Raw genomic sequence first — 25,915 nt, 5'->3', positions numbered from 1 at the left:
CTTGAGATAGGGTCTTGCCCTGTGTCCCAGGCTGGAGTGCAGTGGCGTGGTCATGGCTCACTGTAGCCTTAACCTTCTGTGCCCAAGCGATTCTTCTGTCTTTAAGCCTCCTGAGTAGCTGGGACCACAGGTGCATACCACAACACCCGGCTAATTTTTTTTTTTTTTTTTGTAGAGACGAGGTCTTGCTATGTTGTTCAGGCTGGTCTTGAGCTCTGAGCTTGAGTCATCTCCCATCATCCTCTCCCGAAACCCCCCACCCCACCCATCACCGGCCTCTAAAGTGCTGGGCTTATAGGCATGAACCACTGTGCCTGGCCAGAATTTCATTTAAACAAATACTCCTGGCTGGGCACGGTGGCTCAGGCCTGTAATCCCAACACTGTGGGAGGCCGAGGCGGGGGGATCACCTGAGGTCAGGAGTTCTCAAGACCAGGCTAGCCAACATAGTGAAAGCCCATCTCTACTAAAAATACAGAAAAATTAGCCGGGTGTGTGCTGGGCACCTGTAATCCCAGCTACTCAGGAGACTGAGGCAGGAGAATTGCTTGAACCCGGGAGGCAGAGGTTGCAGTAAACCGAGATCGTGTCATTGTACTCCAGCCTGGGAGACAGAGCAAGACCCTGTCTCAAAAAACAAAACAAAACAAAAACAAATATTCCCTGCATGCTTTTTACCAGACCCCAACTTGGTCCAAGGAAAGCATCCCCATCCCAGGTGAGGATGAATCACCACTGGTGGATGCCACCTTGGTGGATCTGTCTGCAGCTGTCACTGACCTGTGCCTCACAGCCAGTGGGATATAAGGGAACATGAGGAGAGGGCTGAAAGGAGAGGGAACTCTGGGGACAGATTTTCTCCCGCTTAACAATGCTCAGAACAGAATGCGGCCTCTTCCTTCACTGGCTGTTGGTGACATCTGGAGCAGCTGCAGCTACCTTGGGACCATGAAGGGGAGTCCAGCCCCCAAACCTATCCTTGGCACAGCTAGGGATGCGAGAACCTGGTTCCCTGAAGTCATCCTGCCTTGGGACATCTTGGTTTTTGTCATAATTCATTTTTATTTATTCTTTTTTTCTATTAGAGACAGGGCCTCACTCTGTCAGCCAGCCTGGAGTGCAGTGGAGTGATCAATCATGGCTCATTGCAGCCTCAAACTCCAGGGCTCAAGGGATCCTCCCACACCAGCCTCCTAAGCAGCTGAGACTACAGGCACACACTACCATGCTCAGCTAATTTTTTTTCTTTTCCTGAGAGAGGGGGTCTCGCTATGTTGCCCAGGCTGGTCTCAAACTCCTAAGCTCAAGTGATCCTCTTGCCTCTGCCTTCTTTTTTTCAGACAGTGTCTCGCTCTGTCACCCACGCTGGAGTGCAGTGGCACGATCTCGGCTCACTGCAACCTCTGCCTTCTGGGTTCAAGCAATTCTCCTGCCTCAGCCTCCTGAGTAGCTGGGACTACAGGCATGCGCCACCATGCCCACCTAATTTTTTTTAGTATTTTTAGTAGAGAAAGGGTCTCACCGTGTTAGCCAGGATGGTCTCCATCTCCTGACCTCGTGATCCATCCGCCTCTGCCTTCTAAAGTGCTGGGACTACAGGTGGAGCCACCATACCTGGCAAATTCTTTTTTTTTTTTTTTTTTTTGAGATGGAATCTTGCTGTCACCCCGGCTGGAGTGCAGTGGCGCAATCTTGGCTTGCTGCAACCTCTGCCGCCCAGGCTCAAGCGATTCTCCTGCCTCAGCCTCCCAAGTAGCTGGGATTACAAGTGCCCACCACCACACCCGGCTTATCTTTGTATTTTTAGTAGAGATGGGGTTTTGCCATGTTGACCAGGCTGGTCTTGAACTCCTGGCCTCAAGTGATCCCCTCATCTTGGCCTTTCGAAGTGTTGCAATTACAGGCGTGAGCCACAGCACCCGGCCAAATTCATCTTTTAAAAGTTGCTTAATCCTGGCCAGGCGCAGTGGCTCAAGCCTGTAATCCCAGCACTTTGGGAGGCCGAGGTGGCCGGATCATGATGTCAGGAGTTCGAGACCAGCCTGGCCAATATGGTGAAACCCCCATCACTACTAAAACAATGCAAAAATTAGAAGGCCAGGTGTGGTGGCAGGCAGCTGTAAACCCAGCTACACGGGAGGCTGAGGCAGGAGAATCGCTTGATCCCAAAAGGCGGAGGTTGCAGTGAGCTGAGATTACACCACTGCACTCCAGCCTGGGTGACAGAGTAAGACTCCATTTCAAAAAAAAAAAAAAAAAAAAATTGCTTAATCCCAGGTTTGGGTTTTCTGTCCTTGTGGCTGAAGGGACCCTGAGTGAAGGCTGCAGACTCATCGGGGCAGACGGAAAGAAACCAGGATTGAGCCTCTCAGAAGTGATGCTTGAATCCAGTCTTCAAAGATGAGGACTCCAGCAGGTGACGCGGCAATAGCGTTTTGGAGGGACCAGTACAGATACACAGGCACGGAGCCATGCATTTGTTCCAGAAAGTATATTTGGATGGAACCGGAACACAGGAACAGGACACACAGCAGGATGCGGAGCAGTGTCAGATGAGGCCAGAAAGGTGGGTGGGACTGGTCTTCAGGGGCTCCAGATGAGGCTAAGGGGCTGGGCCCAGGTCCTGGAGTGGGGTCAGCTCTGGGACCCTTCTGGGGCTGTGTGGGGAAGGGGCTGGGGGCCAAGAAGTCCAGGAGGAGGCTGGCGATGAAATGGCTGGAAGCCAGGGGTTCAGGGAGGCCCGGGCTCCTGGTATCAGGGTTCACCGGCTATATTGAGGATCCCCTGCCCCTGGCACCCAGCTGTGGAGGGGACACTGTCTTTGAGGCATCACTGGTTCCGCAAAAGGTAGGGGAAGGTCTTGAGGGACCACCCCATTGCCCTCATTAATCAACCAGAAGCTTGGCCCGGAGTAGCAGCAGGGATTCCAGTAGCTGTGGGCATACAGGATGCTCGGGCGGCCACAACCCAGGCAGCTGAGGCCGAGCCACCTATGAACGCAGGCTCAGAGCAGACCCTCTTGGGACAGACGGAGAAGGGGAGGGGGCTTCCCTAAGTTAAGCCGATCACTGAGCGCCTCACTGGACACGAGAGAAGGCAAGCCCCTCGGAAGACAGAAGGGAAGAGCCACAGACTTGGAGGCTGTGAAAGTGAAGACAGGTGGACCTGGGGTGGCAGCAATGCGTGAAATGCCAGCCCGTGCCCCCGCCCCAGGAGCCCAACATGACACCGGCCCCCAGGGAAGCTGACTGTGCCACTTCATCCAGCGCCCATCGGTCACCTTGGAGCATCAGGAATCCTGAGGGCCGGGGTCCCGGAGGATCACAGATGCTGGGGCACCTCAACCTCAGGGAGCCGCTCGAGAAGTTTCTTTTCTGAAGTGTCCACCTCCTTCTGGTCACCGGCTGGAGCTGGGACAGGTACATCGTCTGGAAATGGAGGGAGGGAATGGTGGCACAGGACATCCCAACCCCTCCTCCCCCAGGCCCCCAGAGGCCCAGCCCCTCCTCCCTCACACCCAGGGGTCCCAGCCCCCAGCCCCTCCTCCCTCACACTCAGGAGTCCAGGCCCAGCCCCTCCTCCCTCAGACCCAGGAGTCCAGATCCCCAGTCCCTCTTCCCTCAGATCTGGGAGTCTGGGCCCCCAGTCCCTCTTCCCTCAGATCTGGGAGTCCAGGCCCCAGCCCCTCCAACCTCAGACCCAGGGGTCCAGCCCTGCAGCCCCTCCTCCCTGGACTAGGGCCAGCACCTGTGTCTGGGTGGAACTTGAGCTGCCCCTCAGGGTGGGCAGCCGGGGCCTTGTGGCCCTGCTGCTGCTGCTGCTGCTGCTGCTGCTGCTGCTTCCGCTGCTCCATGTGCAGCACGGCCTGTGGGAGGTGGGGGGGGGGGGGTCACACAGACAAGAGGGTGTGACGCTGGCATTGCAAGTGCTCAGGCCTCAGTCCCCAAACTGAGACTTCACAGCAACCTGCTAAGTGGTCACGGGCCAATCCCTTCTCCATGGGCCTCAGTTTTTCTCTTTCATTGACAGTTGGGCTTAATAATAGTCAAGGATCCAGTTCTCCCTCCAGTCACGGCTTGGGTCCTGCTTTGGGACAGGGAAACCCTCACCCATCCCTGGCTGAGTCTGCCTTTCTCCCCCTCCTGGGCCTTTCCCTCCTCACTTACCGCCTTACTGCTCTTATCTAACATGGCAGCCACAGAGCCGTCAGAGATGGGAAAACGTCTGCCCTTACTCAAGATGGCGGTGAATACTTGAGGCTCCCCCAGTGATTAACATGGTGGCCACGGGCCTTCCCAGCTTCTGGACACCCATGGGGACACGGACACGGGCAGCCAGAGATTCAGTGGATGGAAGCGGCTTCCCCCGCTGTCACCTGCTGCAGCTCTCTCTTCTGGGCCTCCAGGCGGCCCTGGGACCGCCCTAGAGCCTCTGTCTCCTGGCTGAGGCGCTGGGCCTTGGCATTCAGCTCTGCCTCCCGGGCAGCCAGCTCCTCTTCAAAGCGCCTCAGCTCTTCCTCGGTGTAGGCAGGGTGCATCTCCACTGTCTGCAGAGCGGGCACAGGGGCCATCAGGGGCACAGGTCCAACCTCGGCCCACCCACACTGGAGAGGGTTGTGCCAATGCGGGAGGTGTAGAGGAGGCTGGGGGCCAGGGTCCAACCTCGGCCCACCCACATTGGAGAGGGTTGTGCCAATGCGGGAGGTGTAGAGGAGGCGGGGGGCCAGGGCCATGTGGGTGGGCAAAGAAGCCCAAGTGGGAGGTGGGAGTGGGATAAAGACGGAGAGACAAGGCCGGGCACCATGGCTCACGCCTGGAATCCCAGGATTTTGGGAGGCCAAGGTGGGAAGGATCACTTGACGCCAGGAGTTCAAGGTCAGCCTGGGCAACAGAGCGAGACCCTGTCTCTACAGAAAATTGGCCGGGCATCTTGAAAAATATATAGAAATGGGCCAGGCACAGTGGCTCACACCTGTAATCCCAGCACTTTCGGAGGCCGAGGTGGGTGGCATATCTGAGGTCAGCAGTTTGAGATGAGCCTGACCAACATGGAGAAACCCCGTCTCTACTAAAAATACAAAATTAGCTGGGCATGGTGGTACACGCATATAATCCCAGCTACTCAGGAGGCTGAGGCAGAATTGCTTGAACCTGGGAGGTAGAGGTTGCAGTGAGCTGAGACTGCACCATTACACTCCAGCCTGGGCAACAAGAGCAAAACTCTGTATTGAAAAATAAACAAACAAATAAATAAAAAAATAAAACAGAGACCTAGATTAGCTGGGCATGGTGGTATGTGCCTGTAGTCCCAGTTACTCAGGAGGCTAAGGAAGGAGGATCACCTGAGCCCAGGAATTCAAGGCTGCAGTGAACTATGATTATGCCACTGCACTCCAGCCTAGGTGACAGGAGACCCTGTCTCAAAAAATATAAATAAATAAATAAATAAATAAATAAATAAATAAATAAAAGAATAAGCTAGATTAGCTAGGCATGCTGGCATGTGCCTGTAGTCCCAGCTAATAGGGAGGCTCAGGCAGGAGGATCACTTGAGGACAGGAGTTTGAGGCTGCAGTGGGCCATGATAACACCCCTGCACTCCAGCCTGGGTAATCCCAGCACTTTGGGAGGCTGAGGAGGGTGGATAGCTTGAGTCCAGGAGTTTCAGAGCAGCCTGGCCAACATGGCAAAACCCCATCTCTACCAAAAAATACAAAAATTAGCCAGGTGTGGTGCGGTGGTGCATGCCTGTAATCCCAGCACTTAGGGAGTCCAGGTCAGGTGGATCGCTTGAGTCCAGCAGTTCTAGAGCAGCCTGGCCAATATGGCAAAACCCCATCTCTACAAAAAATACAAAAATTAGCCACGCGTGGTGGCTCACGCCTGTAATCCCAGCTACTCATGAGGCTGAGATGGGAGGATCGCTTGAATCCAAGAGGCGGAGGTTGCAGTGAGCCGAGATCGCACCACTGGGCTCCAGCCTACGCGACAGAGCAAGACCCTGTTTCAAAAAAAAAAAAAAAAAAAATCACACTTCTAATCCCAGCACTTTGGGAGGCCAAGGTAGGTGGATAACCTGAGGTCAGGAGTTTGAGACCAGCCTGGCCAACATGGTGAAATCCCGCCTCTACTAAAAATACAAAAATCAGCTGGGTGTGGTGGCACGCACCTGTAATCTCAGCTACTCAAGAGGATGAGCCGGGAGAATTGCTTGAACCTGGGAGGTGAAGGCTGCAGTGAGCCGAGATCGTGCCACTGCACTGCAGCCTGGGCGACGGAGTGAGACTCCGTCTCAAAATAAATAAATAAATAAATAAATAAATAAATAAATAAATAAATGAGTCCTAGAGACAGGGGAGAACAGAGACCCAGAGATAGGGATGCAGTGACCCAGGAGAATGGATGGAGACCCAGAGAGAAAGAGAAGGGGCCTGAGATTCTGAAAGAAAGGCCATGGCTGGAAGAGAGAGAGGTTCAGGACTCCGAGTATCCCCCATGTTCTCACCTCCCAGCCCTCCCCGGTGTCCCCAAACTCCTTCCTCTGAGTGGATGCGAGGAACTCCTCCAGGGTCACGAGGCGGTCCTGGTTGGTGTCCACCTGGGGAGCCAGATAAGGGTGAGTGACAGAGCTGGGGCCGCGTCCTCTCCCCCGCCTGGCCCCCACCTCACATTCTTCATCACATGCTCCCGCATGCGCAGTCGCTCCTCCTCCATCTCCCGCATGTCGTCCTCCTCATTCTTTGGGTCGTACACTTTCTCCAGCTGCAGGAGCAAGCGAGAGGCAGACAGCATTGAGAGGTTCCCAGCGAGCTCATTCCCGACAACTTCAACTCCCAGCAGTCCTTTGGGCACGCCACCACTCCTGGGAGCCGTTTTTGCCCCAGGGACTGATGGGAGTTGTAGTTTTCACTGAGCTCCCATCCAGGGGGATTTAAGGGAAATGCTAGGAAGAAACAAGTGGCTGATTTGGGCGTCCCTCCAGGTGCCCGAGGCTTCCAAGATGCTCACCTCCTTGGTGAAGAGGGCCTCCAGCTCCTGCTCATCCAGGACACCATCACTGTTGATATCTGAAGGGAAGGGGATAGCAAGGTATCTCAGGGGACCGAGGACGGGGTGCGTAAGGTCCCTGGTGAAGAAATTTTGGGCTGATGTGGGGTCTGTTATCAGAGGACAGGTACACTACAGGTCTCCCGCGTTCCACTACAGGTCTCCCGCGGTGGAACGGTGGCCCCCAGGCTTTAGCACTCCACTAGGCCCGTTGCTAGGGCCACTGCCTAGCGACCAGGGGGTTGAGAATGGAATAGATGAAAGGGAGGATTCGAGGAAACATGCTTGGGTCATTGTCATGCAGGATTCTCTGGCCCTGGCATTCAGTGCTCTGGACACAGAGTCAGCTCCAGGGTTATCAGGGACCTCTGCCTCCCAGAGAACCAGGCCAGTGCCGACTCCAGTTGTGAGGGGAGCCTCTCCTACTAACGCAGACCCCACAGCTGCAGGGCTTCAGGCTCGGTCAGCCACACTTCCTGTCCTCACCACCCGCCCTCCTCCTTCCTCGGCTCCCTCAGACAAGCACAACCTTGCTCCTGCGGAGGAGGCCGGGAACCCTCATCTTGCAAATCCAGTGGTTAATTTCCGCCTGCATCTGACTTGACTTTCTGCCCTCGGCTTCCAGAACATGACTCTGTCCTCTCTGGCTTGCCCCTCTATCTCCTTTGACGGCTCCATCCTCTTCCTGACCTCCACATGCTAGTGCGGCCCAGGGCTCAGGCCTGGGGGTCTCTTCTTTGCCTAAACTCTGGATCTGCGCTGTCCAATACAGTAGCCGCTAGCCACATGGGCTGTTTAAATTTAAATTGATTAAGATTAAAGAAAATGTAGGGGCCGAACTTAGGGGCTCATGCCTGTAATCCCAGTACTTTGGAAGGCTAAGGCAAGAAGATCACTTGAGCACATTAAGTTCGAGACCAGCTTAGAAAAGATGGCTAGACCCCGTCTCTACAAAAAAAAAAAAAAAAAAAAAAGTTAAAAATTGGGCGGGGCGCTGTGGCTCACGCCTTTAATCCCCACTACTCAGGAGGCTGAGGCAGGAGAATAGCTTGAACCCGGGAGGCGGGGGTTGCAGTGTGCCAAGATCACGCCATTGCACTCCAGCCTGGGCAAGAGAGCGAGACTCTGCCTCAAAAAAAAAAAAAAAAAAAAAAAATTTAAAAATTGGCTGGGCATGGTGGTGTGCACCTATGATCCCAGCTACTCTAGAGGTTGAGGTGGGAGAATCACTTGAGCCCAGGAGGTCTGGGCTGCAGTGAGCCATGATCACGCCACTGCACTCCAGCCTGGGTGACAAAGGGAAGCACCATCACTAAAAATAAAAAAAAATGAAAAATAAAAAAAAGGTATAGGGAGTTGCTCTGAACCTATTCTGGTCTGTAGGGACTGCCTGATTAAAAAGATTAAATAAGGTTGTTTTTTTTTAAATTTTTTAGAGACAGGGTCTCACTCTGTCACCCAGGCTGGAGTGCAATGGTATGATCATAGCTCACTGAAGCCTTGAACTCCTCGGCTCAAGTGATCCTCCCACCTCAGCCTCCCAAGTGGCTGGGACTACAGATGCACACCACCACACCCAGCTAATTTTTATATTTGTTTTCGTAGAGATGGGGTTTTGCCATGTTGCCCAGGCTGGTCTTGAACTCCTGGGCTCAAGGGATCCACCCGCCTCGGCTTCCCACAGTGCTGGGATTATAGGGGTGAGCCACTGCACCCGGCCTATTTATTTATTTATTTATTTACTTTTGAGACAGAGTCTCGCTCTGTTGCCAGGCTGGAGTGTAGTGACGTGATCTCAGCTCACTGCAACCTCCACCTCCAGGGTTTAAGTGATTCTCCTGCCTCAGCCTCCTGAGTAGCTGGGACTACAGGTGCACGCCACCACACCCAGATAATTTTTGTATTTTTAGTAGAGACGGGGTTTCGCTCTGTTGGCCAGGATGGTCTCGATCTCTTGAGCTCCTGATCTGCCCGCCTTGGCCTCCAAAAGTGCTGGGATTACAGGTGTGAGCCACTGAGCCTAGCCTATTTTTTATTTTTTTGAGACAGGGTCTCACTCTGTTGCCCAGGCTGGAGGGCACTGGTATGATCATAGCTCACTGCAGCCTTGAATTCCTGGGCTCAAGTGATCCTCCCACCTCTGCCTCCCAAGGAGCTGGGACTACAGATGCACGCCACCACACCCAGCTAATTTTTGTATTTTATTTGTAGAGATGGGTTTGTGCCATGTTGCCCAGGCTGGCCTTGAACTCCTGGACTCAAGGGATCCACCCACCTCGGCCTCTCAAAGTGCTGGGATTACAGGCGTGAGCCACCGCATCCAGCCCAAATGTCCTCTCTAGAGCTGTGCTGGGACTCCAGTACAGCAGCCACTAGCCGCATGGGGCAATTGAAATAGAAATTAATATCCAGTAGAATGAAAACTTCAGTTCCTCACCATTATGCTAAGTGAAATAAGCCAAACACACACACACACACACACACACACACACACACACACACAAGACAAATACTAAAAGATTCTACTCGCATGAAGTACCTAAAATAGTCAAAATCATAGAGACAGAAAATAGAATGGTGGTTGCTAGAGAGCGGGGGAAGAAGGGGAGGGCGAGTGGTTTAAGGGATACAGTTTCGGTTGTGCGAGATGCAGAGCTCTCAGAAGTGGTTGCATGACAGTGTCAATATACTTAATACTATTGAACTGTACAATTAAACGTTTAAAGCTGGGCACAGTGGCACACGCCTGCAGTCTCAGCTACTCAGGCGATTGAGGCAGGAGGATTGTTTGAGGCATGGAGTTTGAGTCCAGCCTGGGCAACATAGCAAGATCCTGTCTCAAAAAAAAAACAAAAAAACAAAAAAAAAACGCGAGGGGTGGTGCCTGGTGGGATGGCTCATGCTTGTAACCCCAGCACTTTGGGAGGCCAAGATAGGTGGATCGCTTGAGCATAGGAGTTTGAGACCAGCCTGGGCAACATGGTAAAACCTTGCCTTTACTAAAAATTAAAAAAATTAGCCAGGCATAGTGGTGTGTGCCTGTGGTCCCAGATACTTGGGAGGCTGAGGGGGAGGATCACTTGAACCTGGGTGGTCGAGGCTGCGAGGTAGTACATGTCACTACCTGAGACCACATTACAGAATCTTCTTTGATTCTTTTTTACTTTTTATTGTTTTTTGAGACAGAGTCTCACTCTGTTGCCCAGGCTGGAGTGCAGTGGTATGATCTCAGCTCATTGCAACCCCCACCTTCCACCTCCCGGGTTTAAGCAATTCTCCTGCCTCAGCCTCCTGAGTAGCTGGGACTATAGGTGAGCACTACCATGCCTGGCTAATTTTTGTATTTTTTTTTTTTTAATTTTTGTATTTTTAGTAGAGACTGAGTTTTGCCATGTTGGCCAGGCTGGTCTCCAACTCCTGGCCTCAAGGGACCCACCCGCCTCGGCCTCCCAAAGTGTTGGGATTACAGGCGTGAGCCACCACACCCAGCCTAGAACCTTTGTTGATTCTGAGATGCACTTTTGTGTTCTTCTATTTTATCACCCCTGAAATAGGGATGCATCTTTATTTATTTAATTTTTAATTTTTATTTTTTTCTTTGTTTTTTTGAGATGGAGTCTTGCTCTGTCACCCAGGCTGCAGTGCAATTGCACGATCTTGGCTCATTGCAACCTCCGCCTCCCGGGTTCAAGTGATTCTCCCACCTCAGCCTCCTGAGTAGCTGGGATTACAGGCACCCACGATCATGCCTGGCTAATTTTGGTATTTTTGTGGAGATGGGGTTTCACCATGTTGGCCAGGCTGGTCTTGAACTCCTGACCTCAGGTGATCCTCCCACCTCAACCTCCCAAAATGCTGGGATTATAGGCGTGCGCCACCACGCCTGGTCTATTTTTTTTTTTTTTAAATAGAGACAGGGTCTCACTTTGTTGTTCAGGCTGGTCTTGAATTCCTGGGCTCAAGCCATCTTCCACCTTGGCCTACCAAAGTGCTGGGATTACAGACCTGAGCCACTGCACCCAGCCCAGGATGCATCTTGTTTTCAATGGTACGTTAATTTAATTGGCAGCTTACGTAAAATGCTAGCACCTCTCATACTGTACAGTCTCTTGGAGTTCCTAAAGTATGGTATGATCTGTATGCCTGATCACTGACTCTGAGGGGGAGGTACTTTGTTTTGTTTACAGTTGTATCCATGGGGTATTGACAAAGCTTGGTCCTTAGAGGGAACTTAGGAAAGGTTTGCTGAATGAATGAGTCAGGCCTTGCTAAGCTCTTCTGACCGGCTGCAGATTCTGGGACAGGGTGCTGGGCATATCTGAGGGGGCTTGGCAACCCCAGGCCACATTTCCAGACAGGAAGAGACAGACTGAGGGGAGTGTGCCTTTGATCCACCATAGAGAAAGGGCTTTCGAGGCTGGGCGCAGTGACTCACACCTGTAATCCTAGCGCTTTGGGAGGCTGAGGGGGGCAGATCACACGAGGTTGGGAGTTCGAGACCAGCCTGGCCAACATGGTGAAACCCCATCTCTACTAAAAATACAAAAGTTAGCCAGGCATGGTGGTGCATGCTTGTAATCCCAGCTACTCGGGAGGCTGAGGCAGGAGAATCACTTGAACCTGGGAGGCGGAGGGCAGGGGGTTGCAGTGAGCCAAGATCACGCCACTGCACTCCAGCCTGGGCAATAGAGCAAGACTCCGTCTCAAAAAAAAAAAGGAAAAAGAAAAAGAGAAAGGGCTTTCCAGGCTTCTGGAGGCCTGGTTCTTAGGGAACAACGCACTCCTAGCGACAGGGCTCCCAGAGTGGACCAGGGCTTCTCCTGGGCTGCTGTGGGCAGAGAGCACAGGCCTAGCCAAGCCTGGTTTGCTTACAGTGGACACCAGCTGTCCTTAGAACCCCAAGGCCTGGTGTTTGCTAGAAAAGAGGCCCAACCCTTCCATGCAGATCCTAGCCTTATAGTCGGGAGAGGCAGGGCTGTCTGGTCAACCAGGGGACATAGGCTCGGCTCTTGGGCCGGACTAGGCCCTCCTGGGACAGACACACCCCTCTTAGCATTCAGGTCCTAGAAGGATCAGAATCTAGGGTTCATCGTGGCTCTGGAACTCCCTCCCCACCTTACCATGCAGTATGAAGAAGGTCTTGGGGTTAAACCTGTTGGGGTCCAGTCCATCCAGCTCCTCCCACACCTCCTTCAACTGGGCTTGGCTGCCCTGTGGAGGGGAGAGCCGGGAGCTCATGAGCAAGAAGTCTGGATGCCATGAGATAAAACCAAATATCCCTTTACCCTCATCCAACAAACATCATCTCCCTCAAGCAAGAAAACTAAGAAAACTACAACTCCCAGCAGCCCCTGGGGCAGCCAGTTACAGTAACAGGAAATTTTTTGCCTCAAGGGCCCCTGGGAATTGTAGTTCTTTAACTGCTTTCTTTTCTTGCATTTGAACTGGATGTGGTAGGGAATGGATGGGCACAAATGGGGTCCTCACAGGCACGTTGACTTTAGGGTGCTCGCGGTGCCGGCGCTGTTGCTCTTCCAGCTTCCTCTCTGCCTCCTTTCTCTGCTCCTCTCCCAGTGACTCCAGATAACGCCGTCTTTCATGTTCCTTAAGCATCTCATAGCGCTTGAACTCTTCGTGATGGGCTGCGTCATACTGGGCAAGGTCCCGGGTGGCCTGGGGAAAGGCATGGGGTCATTTCCCACTGCCCCCTTTGCCCTGCCCCCAATTCCAGCCTGTAAATGGCAGGCCCTTGGCCCTGAACCTGGCTGAGGGCAGCCCCAGCCTCTACCTGTCTTACATCTCGTGTCCTAATGTCCCCCCATTTTTTTTTTTTTTTTTTTTTTTTTTTTTTTTGAGAGGGAGCCTTGTTCTGTTGCCCAGGCTGGAGTGCGGTGGCACAATCTCGGCTCACTGCCTCACTTGAACCTCTGCCTCCTGGGTTCAAGTGACTCTCCAGCCTCGGCCTTTCGAGTAGCTGGCATTATAGGCATGTGTCACCAGGCCCAGCTGATTTTTGTATTTTTAGTAGAAATGAGGTTTCACCATGTTGGCCAGGCTGGTCTCAAACTCCTGACCTCAGGTGATCCGCCCACCTCAGCCTCCCAAAGTGCTGGGATTATAGGCGTGAGCCATCGCGCACAGCCTGATGTCACCCTTTTTGGTTTCCATGACTGCTCCTGCCCCATAACACACTTTCTTCTCTTTATTCAAAACAGATTGGGATGGTTATACAATAGCAACTTCAACCCACCTCTTTCAAGTCCTCCATGATCTCCAGATCTTGGAGGAATAAGTAAATAGGAGCAACATACGTGATGAACTTAATATTTATGTATTTCAGGTACAGCTAGGCAGCCAAGAACGTGAGGTTAGGCTAGGAGAGGTGGGTCACGCCTGGAATCCTAGCGCTTTGGGAGGCTGGGGTGGGAGGATCACTTGAGCCTGGGAGTTCAAGATGAACTCATGTAACATAGCGAGACCTTGTGTCTACTAAAAAGTTTTAAAATTAGCCTGGTGCGGTGGCTTGCACCTCTGGTCCCAGCTACTCAGGAGGGTCAGGTGTGAGGATTGCTTGAGCCCAGGAGGTCGAGGCTGCAGTGAGCTGTGATCATGCCACTGCACTCCAGCCTGGGCATCAGAGCAAGACGCTGTCTCAGGGAAAAAAAAAAAAAAGTAAAAAGAAACCAAAAAAAGAACAAGAGGTTTCTAACTATTTTGCCCAGCGTTCAAATCTAGGCTGTGCTTTGTGACCAAATCTCATAAGCTCTGTGACATTGGGCAAGTTACTCAGCCTCTTTGTGCCTCAGTTTCCACCTCTGTAAAATGGAGTTAACAATACCAGGTTGAATAGTATACCCCCCCACACACTCCCAAATTCATGTCCACCTGGAATCTCAGAATGTGATCTTATTTGGAAATAGAGTGTTTGCAGATGTAATTAGTTAAGATGATGGCCTGCTGGATTACGGTGGATATCACTATAAGAAGAGCTGGGTGCGGTGGCTCACGCTTGTAATCCCAGCACTTTGGGAGGCTGAGGCGGGTGGATCACCTGAGGTCAGGAGTTCGAGACCAGCCTGGCCAACATGGTGAAACCCTGTCTCTACTAAAAATACAAAAATTTTCCGGGCGTGACGGCAGGCACCTGTAATCCTAGCTACTCGGGAGGCTGAGGCAGGAGAATCGCTTGAACCCGGGAGGCAGAGGTTGCAGTGAGCCGAGATTGCACCATTGCACTCCAGCCTGAGGGAAAATAGCGACACTTCGTCTCAAAAAAAAAAAAAAATGAAAAGAAACCACTCAGCCCTCTACCAGCCTCCAGCCTCAGAGAACACCAGCAGGAATGGTGAGCTGGCTCACATCAGGGACTCTGTCCCCTTCTCCCCTTCCGCAAAGCTACCCTCAATCCTCTGCCTCCAGACCCACTCCCATTACCGTCTGGATCAGCAGCTCCAGGTCACGGGCCTCGAATGTATGCTGGTTCTGAGGGTCCAGGTGTTCAAACTGTTTCAGGAGATTCAGATGATCCACCTGTACATCTGGAAGAGAGGGAAGAGTCCAACACCTCAGGGCATGTTCTTTCAGAACCCCTATCTTGGGCCAGACATGCTCTAAAGAAGTCACGGACAGCACTAGGGAAGCCTAGAAGACAGCTTGAGCCTGGGGCAATCAGGGAGGGCTTCCTGGAGGAGGTGATCCCACGACTGAGTCTGATGCTTACAATAATAACCATAATAAAAACTAACATGTACTGCCCACTTACTAGATGCCAGGACATGCCCTAAGCACTTTAACTGTATTAATTCATTTACTTTCCACAAAATCCTGACAACATGGGTTCTATGATTATCCCCACTTTATGAATGTGAAAACTGAGACCCCTTGAGGGGTTGTGACTGGTCTAGGGTAGCAGCTAGGAAGTGGCAGAGCAAGGATGGGAACCAGCCATTGGACATCCAAAACCATGACACTCAACCATTTCTTTTTTTCTTTTCCTTCTTTTTTTTTTGTTTTTGTTTTTGTTTTTTGTTTTTTTTTTTAGAGACAGGGTTTCACTCTGCAGTGGCAGGATCTCGGCTCACTGCAACCTCTGCCTCCCAAGCTCAAGCAATCCTCCTGCCTCAGTCCCGAGGAACTGGGACACAGGTGTGTGCCACCACACCCGGCTGATTTTTGTATTTTTAGTAGAAACAGAAACAGGGTTTCACCATGTTGGCTAGGCTGGTCTTGAACTCCTGACCTCAGGTGATCCACCCACCTCAGCCTCCCAAAGTGTTGTGATTACAGGTGTGAGCCACCGCGCCCAGCCTCAACCACTCTTTAAAAAAACAAACAAGGCTGGGTGCGGTGGCTCACGCCTGTAATCCCAGCACTTTGGGCGGCCAAGGCGGGCAGATCACAAGGTCAAAAGATTGAGACCATCCTGGCCAACATGGTGAAACCCCATCTCTACTAAAAACACAAAAAATTAGCTGGGCATGGTGGTGCGCACCTGTAGCCCCAGCTACTTGGGAGGCTGAGGCAGGGGAATCACTGGAACCCGGGAGGTGGAGGTTGCAGTGAGCCGAGATCACACCACTGCACCAGCCTGGTGACAGAGTGAGACTCCATCTGAAAAATAAATAAATAAATAAATACATACATACAAACAAAAGAAAAACATCAAAATTTTTGATAAAGCATCAACCAATCTTAGGGGTTAAATTGCGTGCTCCTAAGTTTCTATGTTGAAATCCTAAGCCCCAGTACCGCAGAACGTGACCTGATTTGGAGACTAGGTCTTTACAGAGGGAATCAGGTTAAGATGAGGTCATTACTGTGGGCCCTAATCCAACATGATTGGTGACCTTATAAAAGGCAGAAATTTATGACTGGGCACAGTGGCTCATGCCTGTAATGCCAGCACTTTGGGAGGCCAAGGCGGGTGGATCACCTGAGGTCAGGAATTCGAGACCAGCCTGCCCAACATGGGGAAACTCCATCTGTACTAAAAATACAAAATTATCCAGGCGTAGTGGCACGTGCTTGTAGTCCCAGCTACTTGGGAGTCTGAGGCAGGAGAACCGCTTGAACCCGGGAGGCAGAGGTTGCAGTGAGCCGAGATCGCGACACCGCACTCCAGCCTGGGCAACGAGAGCAAAACTCTGTCTCGGGAAAAAAAAAAAATTAATAATAATGATAATTAATAAAAAATAATAATGAAAGGAGAAATTTGGTCCAGGCACACAGACAGGAAAGATGGCGTGAAGATGCAGTGAGAAGACGGCCGTCTGCAAGCCAAGGAGAGGGGCCTGGTACAGATCCTCCCTCACAGCCCCAGAAAGAACCAGCCCTGCCAATACTTTCACTTTGGACTCTGACTGCAGGCCATGAGACAGTCAAGTTCTGTTGCTGAAGCACCTGGTCAGTGGTACTTGGTTACAGCAGCCTCAGCAAACAAGTGCAGCCTCCCTCGTATGGGAGTTTCCAAGTGGTCAGGATGGGGTAGGGTTTCCAGGCAGGAAGGGACAGCGCACACGCTGCCAACACACACTTACCGCACGCACGTCTCCCGAGGCCTCTAGGGGCCCAGGCCTAAGCTGTGCAATGCTGGACCCGAAATGAATCAGCCTGGCCCTGGCCTCCAGTGGCCCTTGGGTAGGTGGGGAGAAAGACACACAGACACACACACGCACAGACCCACACACATCAGCCTAGCCCTGCCCTCTAGCAGCCAGCCCTTGGTCAGGTGGGTTGGGAGACCCAGGCTGCAGTGGAGGCAGCAGACACACACACACACACACACACACACACACACACACACACACACACACACCCACACACCCACACACACCCACACACCCACACACACACACACACACCCCTAGAATTTGGGAGACCCAGGCTGCAGTGGAGGCAGCTACGGCCCTGGCTGAGCCCAGAGGAGTGACAGGTGTGCAGGACACAGGTACAAACTGAATCTCAAATTCATTATTTGTGCCAGGGACGTGTGTTGAGCCACTATTCCAGGCTGACCCAGCACCGGCCGCTGTGGACATGGCAGGAATCAAATGATGACAGAATTCTGACTCTTGGAGGCCAGGTGGGATGGCTCATGCCTGTAATCTCAGCACTTTGGGAGGCTGAGGTGGGTGGATCACCTGAGGTCAGGAGTTCGAGACCAGCCTGGCCAACATGGTGAAACCCTGTCTCTACTAAAAATACAAAATTAGCTGGGTTTGGTGGCAGGTACCTGTAATCCCAGATACTCAAGAGGCTGAGGCAGGAGAATCGCTTGAACCTGGGAGGCAGAGTTTGCACTGAGCCAAGATTGTGCCATTGGACTCCAGCCTGGGCGACAGAGTGAGACTCTGTCTCAAAAACAATAACAACAACAAAAAGAGGTCTGCCTCTTGGAGCACCCAGTCTAGAGAGACAGAGAACAGGCGACCAAGGGATGAACGAAGGAATACCAAGCACACAAATAAAACAGAGGCTCCTTTACACAGGACGGCTGGGGCGGTGACACCCTGAGGAGGTGACATTCCAGGGGAGACAGAAGGTCCATGGACCAGGCAAAGAGCCCTGAGAAAGAATGTCACGAGAGAGCGGGACGAATGGACAAAGGTCCCGAGGCTGCACGCCAGCAATTTCTTAAAATGCTGACACAAGAAGGTCAGGGTGCATAGGGGAAGGGCAGGGTCGGGCGGGTGTGGCCAAGGTCCACCCAGGCTCCCAGCAGCCAAGAGGAACGTGAACGCGGGCCTGAGGGCACTGGGGTGCTGGGGGCAGGCTCTGGGCAGAGGAGGGACGGGACGAGCCTGGGTGTTGTGGCAGCTGGATACTGGTGCCCTAAAAGATATCCACATCCTGATCCCTGGAACCTGTGAATGCGTGACCTTTCAGGGCTAAGGGGTCCTGGAGGACGGGATTACATTAAAGACCTTGAGATGGGGGCCAGAGCCGGTGGCTCAGGCCTGTAATCCCAGCACTTTGGAAGGCCGAGATGGGAGGATCACTTGAAGTCAGGAGTTCAAGACCAGCCTGGCCAACATGGCAAAATCCAGTCTCTACTAAAAATACAAAATTAGCCGGGCGTGGTGGCACACACCTGTAATCCCAGCTACTTGGGAGGCTGAGGCAGGAGAATTGCTTGAACCCAGGAGGCAGAGGTTGCAGTGAGCCGAGATCACGCCACTGTAGTGCAGCCTGGAAGACAGAGCGAGATTCTGTCTCACCGGAAAAAAAAAAAAAAAAAAAAAAAAAAAGGCCAGGCGCGGTGGCTCACGCCTGTAATCCCAGCACTTTGGGAGACCAAGGCGGGCGGATCACGAGGTCAGGAGATCAAGACCATCCTGGCTAATACAGTGAAATCCCGTCTCTACTAAAAATACAAAAAATTAGCCGGGCGTGGTGGCGGGCGCCTGAGGCTGAGGCAGGAGAATGGCGTGAACCTGGGAGGTGGAGCTTGCAGTGAGCCGAGATTGCGCCACTGCACTCCAGCCTGGGCGACAGAGCGAGACTCTGTCTCCAAAAAAAAAAAAGAAAGATATTAGCTAAGCAAGGAAAAACAGTGTGACCTGATAAACTTCCCGATTTTATCGCTGCACTCATGCAAGAGTATCACACTGAAATGTGTAAGGGTGACGAGATGGTGACTGTGGTGAAGTCCCAAACGTGAATGACAAAGCAAATGGAGCAAATGTTAACTAGAGAAGCTGGGTCAGGGGTGTTCGGGAGTTTTCTGTACTACTCTTACAACTTTTCTAAAAGTTTGAAGTTCTTTCAACTTTTTTTTTTTTTTTTTGAGATGGGATCTTGTTCTGTCGCCCAGGCTGGAGTACAGTGGCGCAGTCATGGCTCACTGTAGCCTTGACATCCCAGGCTCAACGATCCTCCCACCTCAGCTTCCTAAGGAGGTGGGACCACAGGCATGCATTACCATGCCCAGCTCATTTTTTAATATTTTTTATAGAGACAGGGGTCTTGCTATGTTGCCCAGGCTGGTTTTGAACTTCTGGGCTCGAGTGATTCTCCTGCCTCAAAAGTGCTGGAATTGCAGGCGTGAGCCACTGCACCCAGCCTCTACCAGAATTTTAAATGACAATGATTTTTTTTTTTTTTTTTTGAGTCAGAGTTTCACTCTGTTGCCCAGGCTGGAGTGCAATGGCGCAATCTCGGCTCACTACAACTTCCGCCTCCCGGGTTCAACCGATTCTCCTGCCTCAGCCTCCTGAGCAGCTAGGATTACAGGCATGCACCACCATGCCCAGCTAATTTAGTATTTTTAGCAGATATGGGGTTTCACCATGTTGGCCAGGGTAGTCTCAAATTCCTGACCTCAGGTGATCTGCTTGCCTCAGCCTCCCAAAGTACTGGGATTACAGGCGTGGGCCACTGTGCCCAACCCATGATAAAGATTTTTAAAAACAACAAATGGAAACAGAATATAAACAAACAACATTGTAATATTAATATTAAATCATGCTAGGAGGAACACTGGGGCAATCTCCCATGCACATTTCAGTACATTTCACAGCGGGGAGGGAGGCCTCACCTGCCTAGCACACAACCACCTGGAGGCCGGGAGCGAGGCCACCCTTCCCCACCCCTCCCTGCCTGTCCCTCCTGCCCTGCCCCTGCTCACTGGGATCCTGCTCGGCATCCATCTTGGCCTTGAGCAGCATCCGCAGCCGTGACACCTCCTGTCGCTTGAGCTCATCCAGCTTGGTGCGGACGTGGTGGCTGACAAAGTCCAGCTCTCGGCTCAGCTTCCCGCTCTGACGGGAGAGGAGACCCTGGTCAGCCTGGGCGCCTGCTCTCTGTCTTCTCTGGAAGCTTCTTATAAGCTTTCTCATGCCCCAGTCTTATACCGCCCCTTCCCTGCTTATAGTCCCCCAGATCCTCAGAGTCTCCAGGAAGGACAGCTCCCAGCCCGTCAGCCTGGCATTCAAGGCCCTGCCCACTTCTGCTGCCCCATCTCCCGTCATTCATCAAGCCACATGTTTAGGGCCAAGTGCGGTGGGTCACGCCTGTAATCCCAGCATTTTGGGAGGCTGAGGTGGGAGGATCACATGAGCCCAGGAGTTCAAGATCAGCCTGGGCAACATGGCAAGTCCCTGTTTCTAGAAACAATACAAAATTAGCCGTGCATGGTGGTGAGACCCAGGCCCATGAGAAGGACAGATCCTGATATGAGGGTTCAGTGTCCTACTCAGTGAAATGGGGACAATGATGGTGCTCCTAGAGGCCTGACATGGGAGTTCATGGTGATGTAAGGGACACCAGCACCTCCCTTATTTTGAATTCTTCCTCTGTAGAAGGCACCATAGGAGCATTCTGTTAACGCAACCCTCCCAGAACACTTGCTAAGGAGTGTCACCATGCTCTTCCAAACTCTTTACACATCTTCCTTTGGAAAATCCAAACCCTAAAATCCTTCCCTTGGAAAATCCAAACCTGAACCGTGCGCGACAGGTTCTATGATGACTCCCATTTTACAGATGGGGAAACTGAGGCGCGGTGAGGGGAGGCCCCATAGCTGATAAGTGGTGGAGCTGTGACTGAAAGCCTGCCTGCGGGACTCTGCACTAACCACGTATTCTGTGTTCTCCAAAGCTCTTCCCAGCTTGTGACCCCAAGAAGCAACTTCTCCCTGAGCCTCACTTTGGTGATTTCAAATACAGGCAGAGCTGGAGCCATGTGGCCCCTTTGAAGAAACTAGTACAGCTGGGCGTGGTGGCTCATGCCTGTAATCCCAACACTTTGGGAAGCCGAGATGGGCGGATCACGAGGTCAGGAGTTGAGACCAGCCTGGCCAACATGGTGAAACCTCATCTCTACTAAAAATACAAAAATTAGTCAGGCATGGTGGTGTGCGCCTGTAATCCCAGCTACTTGGGAAGTTGAGGCAAGAGAATCGCTTGAACCTGCGGGGTGGAGGTGCAGTGAGCTGAGATCGCACCATTGCACTTCAGCCTGGGTGACAGAGCAAGACTCTGTCTCAAAAAAAGAAAAAAAAAAAAAAAAAAGAAAAGAAACCAGTCCTCTCCTGAACTCTGCCCTTCCAGCACGTACCCCTCCCACAGCCCCCACTCCCCCAGCCGCACCTTGATGTCCTCCGCATTGGCAGCCTGCAGCTTCTCTCGGAAATGCCCATCCGTCTCCAGCACATCGATGACCTCCTGGAGGTACCGGTGGTAGTACAGGCCTGTGTCCTGAGGCAACAAGGACAGACATAGCAGCCCCTGCTCCCACCGCCATCCCCACCCTCACTCCTGTTACTGCTATAGCCCGCTCTCTGGGGCAGCTGACAAGGGACTCAGTTTTTACCTTTTCCCATGTATGCAGCAAAGATGAAATGAAAATCACGTCAGTGAACACCCAGCCCAATACTGCCCAGAGTGGGTGCTCAGAGTGGACATGACTTGTTGGGAAGCCATGAATCATACCTTTATCCATCCATCCAACCATCCATCCATCCATGCATCCACCCACCCATCCATACATCCACCCACCCATCCATACATCCCACTCACCCATCCATCCATACATCCCACCCACCCATCCATCCATACATCCCACCCACCCATCCATACATCCCACCCACCCATCCATACATACATCCCACCCATCCATCCATACATCCCACCCACCCATCTATCCACCCATCCATCCACCCATCCATCCACCCATCCATCCACCCATCCATCCACCCATCCATCCATCCATCCATCCACCCACCCACCCATCCACCCACCCATCCATCCATCCATCCATCCATCCATTCATCCATCCATCCATCCACTCATCCACCTGCCCATCCATCCACCCACCCATCCATCCATCCATCCATCCATCTATCCATCCATCCATCCACTCATCCACCCACCCATCCATCCACCCGCCCATCCATCCACTCATCCATCCATCCACCCACCCATCCAACCAACCACCCATCCATCCACTCATCCATCCATCCACCCACCCATCCATTCATCCACTCATCCACCCACCCATCCATCCACCTGCCCATCCATCCACTCATCCATCCATCCACCCACCCATCCATCCACTCATCCATCCATCCACCCACCCATCCATTCATCCACTCATCCACCCGCCCATCCATCCACCTGCCCATCCATCTACCCACCCACCTATGCATGCATTCACTCATTCAAAGAACATTCACCAGGCCCCTATCATATGCCAGGCACTGTGAACAACACAGACAAAAGTCCCAGGCCTCCTAGTCCCACCCGTGTCATGCATAGCTTGGTGGCACTTTACTCTCCCTGGGCCTTCTATGCTCTTCCTATTTATAAAATAGGCAATAAATCCTCTGCCTCCCAGAGTTGTGGTGAAAAGCAAATAAGATAAGTTGGAAAAAATAAATAAATAAAATTACAAAAGAGAGAAGGCCAAGCATGGTAGCTCATGCCTGTAATCTCAGTGCTTTGGGAGGCTGAGGCAGGAGGATCACTTGAGCCCAGGAGTTCAAGGCTGCAGTGAGGTATGATCCTGCCACTGTGCTCCAGCCTGGGCACCAGCACAAGACCCTGTCTATTAAATATATATATATATATATATATATATATATATATATATATATATATATTCTTTACCAAGTCTCACAAGATCCCACATGATCCACATAATCCCCCTCTCCCCTCCCCCTCACTCTCCCTGCTCCAGCCACAGCAGCCTCCTTGACGTCCTCAACTTGCTCTGCTTTCTCCTACCAAGTGGCCTTTGCTCATGCTGTTCCCTCTGCCTGGAATGCTCTTCCCCTCACTTCCTCTCTTCCTTGCTCTTGACTTAACATCTCTCCAGTTCAGAACTCAGTGGCTCACACCTATAATCCCAGCACTTTGGGAGGCCAAGGCGGGCAAATCACTTGAGCTCAGGAGTTCGAGACTAACCTGGGCAGTATAATAACACCCTGTCTCTATCAAAAATACAAAAAAAATTAGCTAGGCATGGTGGCACATGCCTGCAGTCCCAGCTACTCCAGAGGCTGAGGCAGGAGGATAGCTTGAGCCTAGGAGATGAAGATTGCAGTGATTGCACCACTGCACTCCAGCTTGGGTGACACAGCAAAAATCCATCTCCAAAAAAAAAAGAAAAAGAGAAAATGAGGTGGCTCATGCCTGTAATCCCAGCACTTTGGGAGGCCGAGGCAGGCAGATCAAGAGGTCAAGAGATCAAGACCATCCTGGCCAACATGGTGAAACCCCGTCTCTACTAAAAATACAAAAATTAGCTGGGCGTGGTGGTGTGCGCCTGTAGTCCCAGCTACTCGGGAGGCTGAGGCAGGAGAATCACTTGAACCTGGGAGGCAGAGGTTGCAGTGAGCCAAGATTGCACCACTGCACTCCAGCCTGGCGACAGAGCGAGAAAGAAAGAAAGAACTCAACTCACGCCTCCCTTCCTCTCTGCCTGTCACCCCTGGTGTTCACTCTCATAGAGCCCTGCCCTTCGTCTTCTATCTCCCAGTGAGCAGGGATAGTCCATGGACATGGGGCATGCACGTGGCTGGGCCCTAACAACTACTACTGTGCCTGGCTCATAGAAGGTGCTCAGGAAACATGTGGAATGGAAGAAAAGAAATGGGACTCAATGAAGCCTTCCTGGGTCTGCAAGGATTTCACAGAATAGAGGCCTAACTTGCAGTGTGGGGACCAGGAACATGCAATGATCCGTTCCAGGGGGTAATGACTAGCCCATTCTTTGTTTTTTGAGACAGTCTCAGAAAACAGAGTCTCAGCTCTGTCGCCCAGGCTGGAGTGCAATGGCGTGACCTTGGCTCACAGCAACCTCCACCTCTCTTGGTTCCAGCACGAGAATTCGTGCCTCAGCCTCCCAGAGTAGCTGGGATTATAGGTGTGCGCCACCACGCCCAGCTAATTTCTGTATTTTTGGTAGAGATCGGGTTTTGCCATGTTGGCCAGGCTGGTCTTGAACTCCTGACCTCAAGTGATCCGCCTGCCTCAGCCTCCCAAAGTGCTAGGATTACAGGCATGAGCCACTGCGCCCGGCCTGACCAGCCTATCCTTATGGGGAGCTATAGGAAGATTCGGACCACAAGACACGCACTGGCCTTCAGGATCTCCAAAGTTCCAAATCCCTTAAGACCAAAGCTTTTATTGGGTTTGATAAACACATGTTGGAATTAATAAACAAGCAGTTCACCCGCCCTTTTGTAATTTAAACTACAACTCCCAAGAGCACCATGAAGTCAGAATACCCCAGCTGGCCAACAGCAACTCTACTGGGAACTAGCAACATGGTGCTACTGGGAAATGTAGTTTTGTTTGTTTGTTTTCAAATTACTTCTTGGGTGGAGAGAATCTTAAAAAAACAGAGGTTTAATTGGGACGTGACGCAGATTTTCCACACCTCAGAGTCAGGGACCTCCAGTTTTTCACCAAGTCAAACCCCTGCTGCTGGGAGGAATGGCGGGCAAAAAACAAGCTACAACTGTAGGGCCAGGAAGTCACTGGAGCATCCACCCTACGGGCACGGGGGTCTGCAGGAGCTGTAGTACCACTGCAAACACCTGGCTGGACAGCAGGGCAGGGCCACTCACGGGACTCTCAGTCGCAGGGGTCTCTTCCTTGTTGGGCGCCCCTCGCTCCAGGGGGACAGCCAGCACAGCGCGAAGCAGGAGCAGCAGCAGCAGCGGCAACAGAAGGAGGGTTCCTTGGGGCCCAGAGGGAGGCATGGCGGTGTGGTCTGTGGGGGATGGAGGGCTGGATAATGCATAATGTCTGTCCCAAGCCTCTTCCTCCCCTGGAACCAGGAGTTCGGGCCCCCAGCGCCGCCCCCACTTCCAAGAATCAAGACACAAGCATTTTGTTACCCAGGCCCCAGGATTCCAGGCCTCCAGCCTTCCCTTCCTCCGATACAGGAGTCTGGGCCCTCAGACCCAGGAGTCCTGGCTCCCAACACGCTCCTCTCTCACACTCAGGAATCCGGGATCTCGGCCGCCGCCTCCCCGAGACACAAGAGTCCACGGTCCCAGCCTCCTGTTTTCCCAGGACCTAAAGTACTGGCACCCAGTGCATCCTCCTCCGGGACCCAGTTTTCCAGCCCTCTGGCCCCCATCCTCCCTAGGACCCAAGAGTATGGAACCCTGGCCTCTCACCTCTCCTTCACCGCAGAGGGCGTTTTCCAGGGCGGGCAAGGACCTCCGGTGCGATCTTGGTGATTTCCCCCCTAGACCACGCCCACTTATCCACCGAGGCCCCGCCCCAAAGAGGCCTGATTGGTCCACGCTGGCTCTGTACCTTTCATCCACGTCTAGCGGCCCCGCCCCTTGCCGAAGTCGCTCGCATTTTCGTGAAAGCCTCGCTTCTTTCTCGGAATCCCAGCCTCTTGACGCCACATTTCCCGCCTATGCCAAAAGAGAGAGAAGCCTTTCAAAGATAACTACAACTCCCTGCCGGCCGGGGGAAAAATAACTTCCGCGGACATCGTGGCCCCTTCGCCTCATGGGAGCTGTAGTTTTCCCATTTATTTTCGCCCCACGAAGTGCCTGGAAGTTACAGCGCGGTAGCAATTGCATAGCCTTCCTTATGAGTTTCTTTCTTCTTCTTCTTATTATTATTTGAGACAGGGTTTGCTCTGTCACCCAGGCTGGAGTGCAGTGGCGCAATCACTTCTCACTGCAGCCTCTACCTCCCAGGCCCAAGTAATCCTCCCGCGTCAGCCTCCCAAGTAGATGAGACCACAGGCCACACTACCATGCCTGGCTAATATATATATTTTTTAATTTTTAATAAAAATATTTAAATCTTTAATTCTTTTTTAGCCTTTTTCTTTTTTTAACATTCTGTCTTTCACACTTCTCACACTTTGTTGTTTAAAGAGACGGAAGTCAAGCCGGG

At 52.2% G+C, this 25,915-nt stretch overlaps 1 protein-coding gene across 5 annotated transcripts in view; it reads right to left on the bottom strand.

Moving 5' to 3' along the window:
• Positions 1-2,476: 2,476 nt before the first annotated feature.
• NUCB1 (nucleobindin 1) overlaps positions 2,477-25,915 on the bottom strand; it is a 27,080-nt gene continuing 3,641 nt past the window's right edge. The window contains exons 2-15 of one of the 5 annotated variants that reach the window (XM_054466214.2): positions 25,174-25,422; positions 24,616-24,761; positions 21,134-21,241; positions 19,672-19,804; positions 14,481-14,584; positions 12,534-12,719; positions 12,167-12,257; positions 7,008-7,066; positions 6,669-6,761; positions 6,505-6,597; positions 4,376-4,546; positions 3,748-3,865; positions 3,281-3,428; positions 2,477-3,141 (exon numbers count right to left, since the gene is read on the bottom strand). In XM_054466214.2, coding sequence (XP_054322189.1) covers positions 3,322-3,428; positions 3,748-3,865; positions 4,376-4,546; positions 6,505-6,597; positions 6,669-6,761; positions 7,008-7,066; positions 12,167-12,257; positions 12,534-12,719; positions 14,481-14,584; positions 19,672-19,804; positions 21,134-21,241; positions 24,616-24,750 — 1,398 coding nt within the window. In that variant the 5' untranslated portion in view covers positions 24,751-24,761; positions 25,174-25,422 and the 3' untranslated portion in view covers positions 2,477-3,141; positions 3,281-3,321. Of the gene's footprint in view, positions 3,429-3,747; positions 3,866-4,375; positions 4,547-6,504; positions 6,598-6,668; positions 6,762-7,007; positions 7,067-12,166; positions 12,258-12,533; positions 12,720-14,480; positions 14,585-19,671; positions 19,805-21,133; positions 21,242-24,615; positions 24,762-24,888; positions 25,540-25,915 lie in introns of those variants that run through there. The other 4 variants (XM_063657278.1, XM_063657279.1, XM_054466211.2 and 1 more) reach the window with 4 other exon arrangements.

This window comes from Pongo pygmaeus, chromosome 20 (assembly GCF_028885625.2).
Source record: "Pongo pygmaeus isolate AG05252 chromosome 20, NHGRI_mPonPyg2-v2.0_pri, whole genome shotgun sequence".
Classification (NCBI taxonomy): domain Eukaryota; kingdom Metazoa; phylum Chordata; class Mammalia; order Primates; family Hominidae; genus Pongo; species Pongo pygmaeus.
The sequence above is the reverse complement of the archived record's forward strand: the minus strand, read 5'-3'. Positions and strand labels throughout refer to the sequence as shown.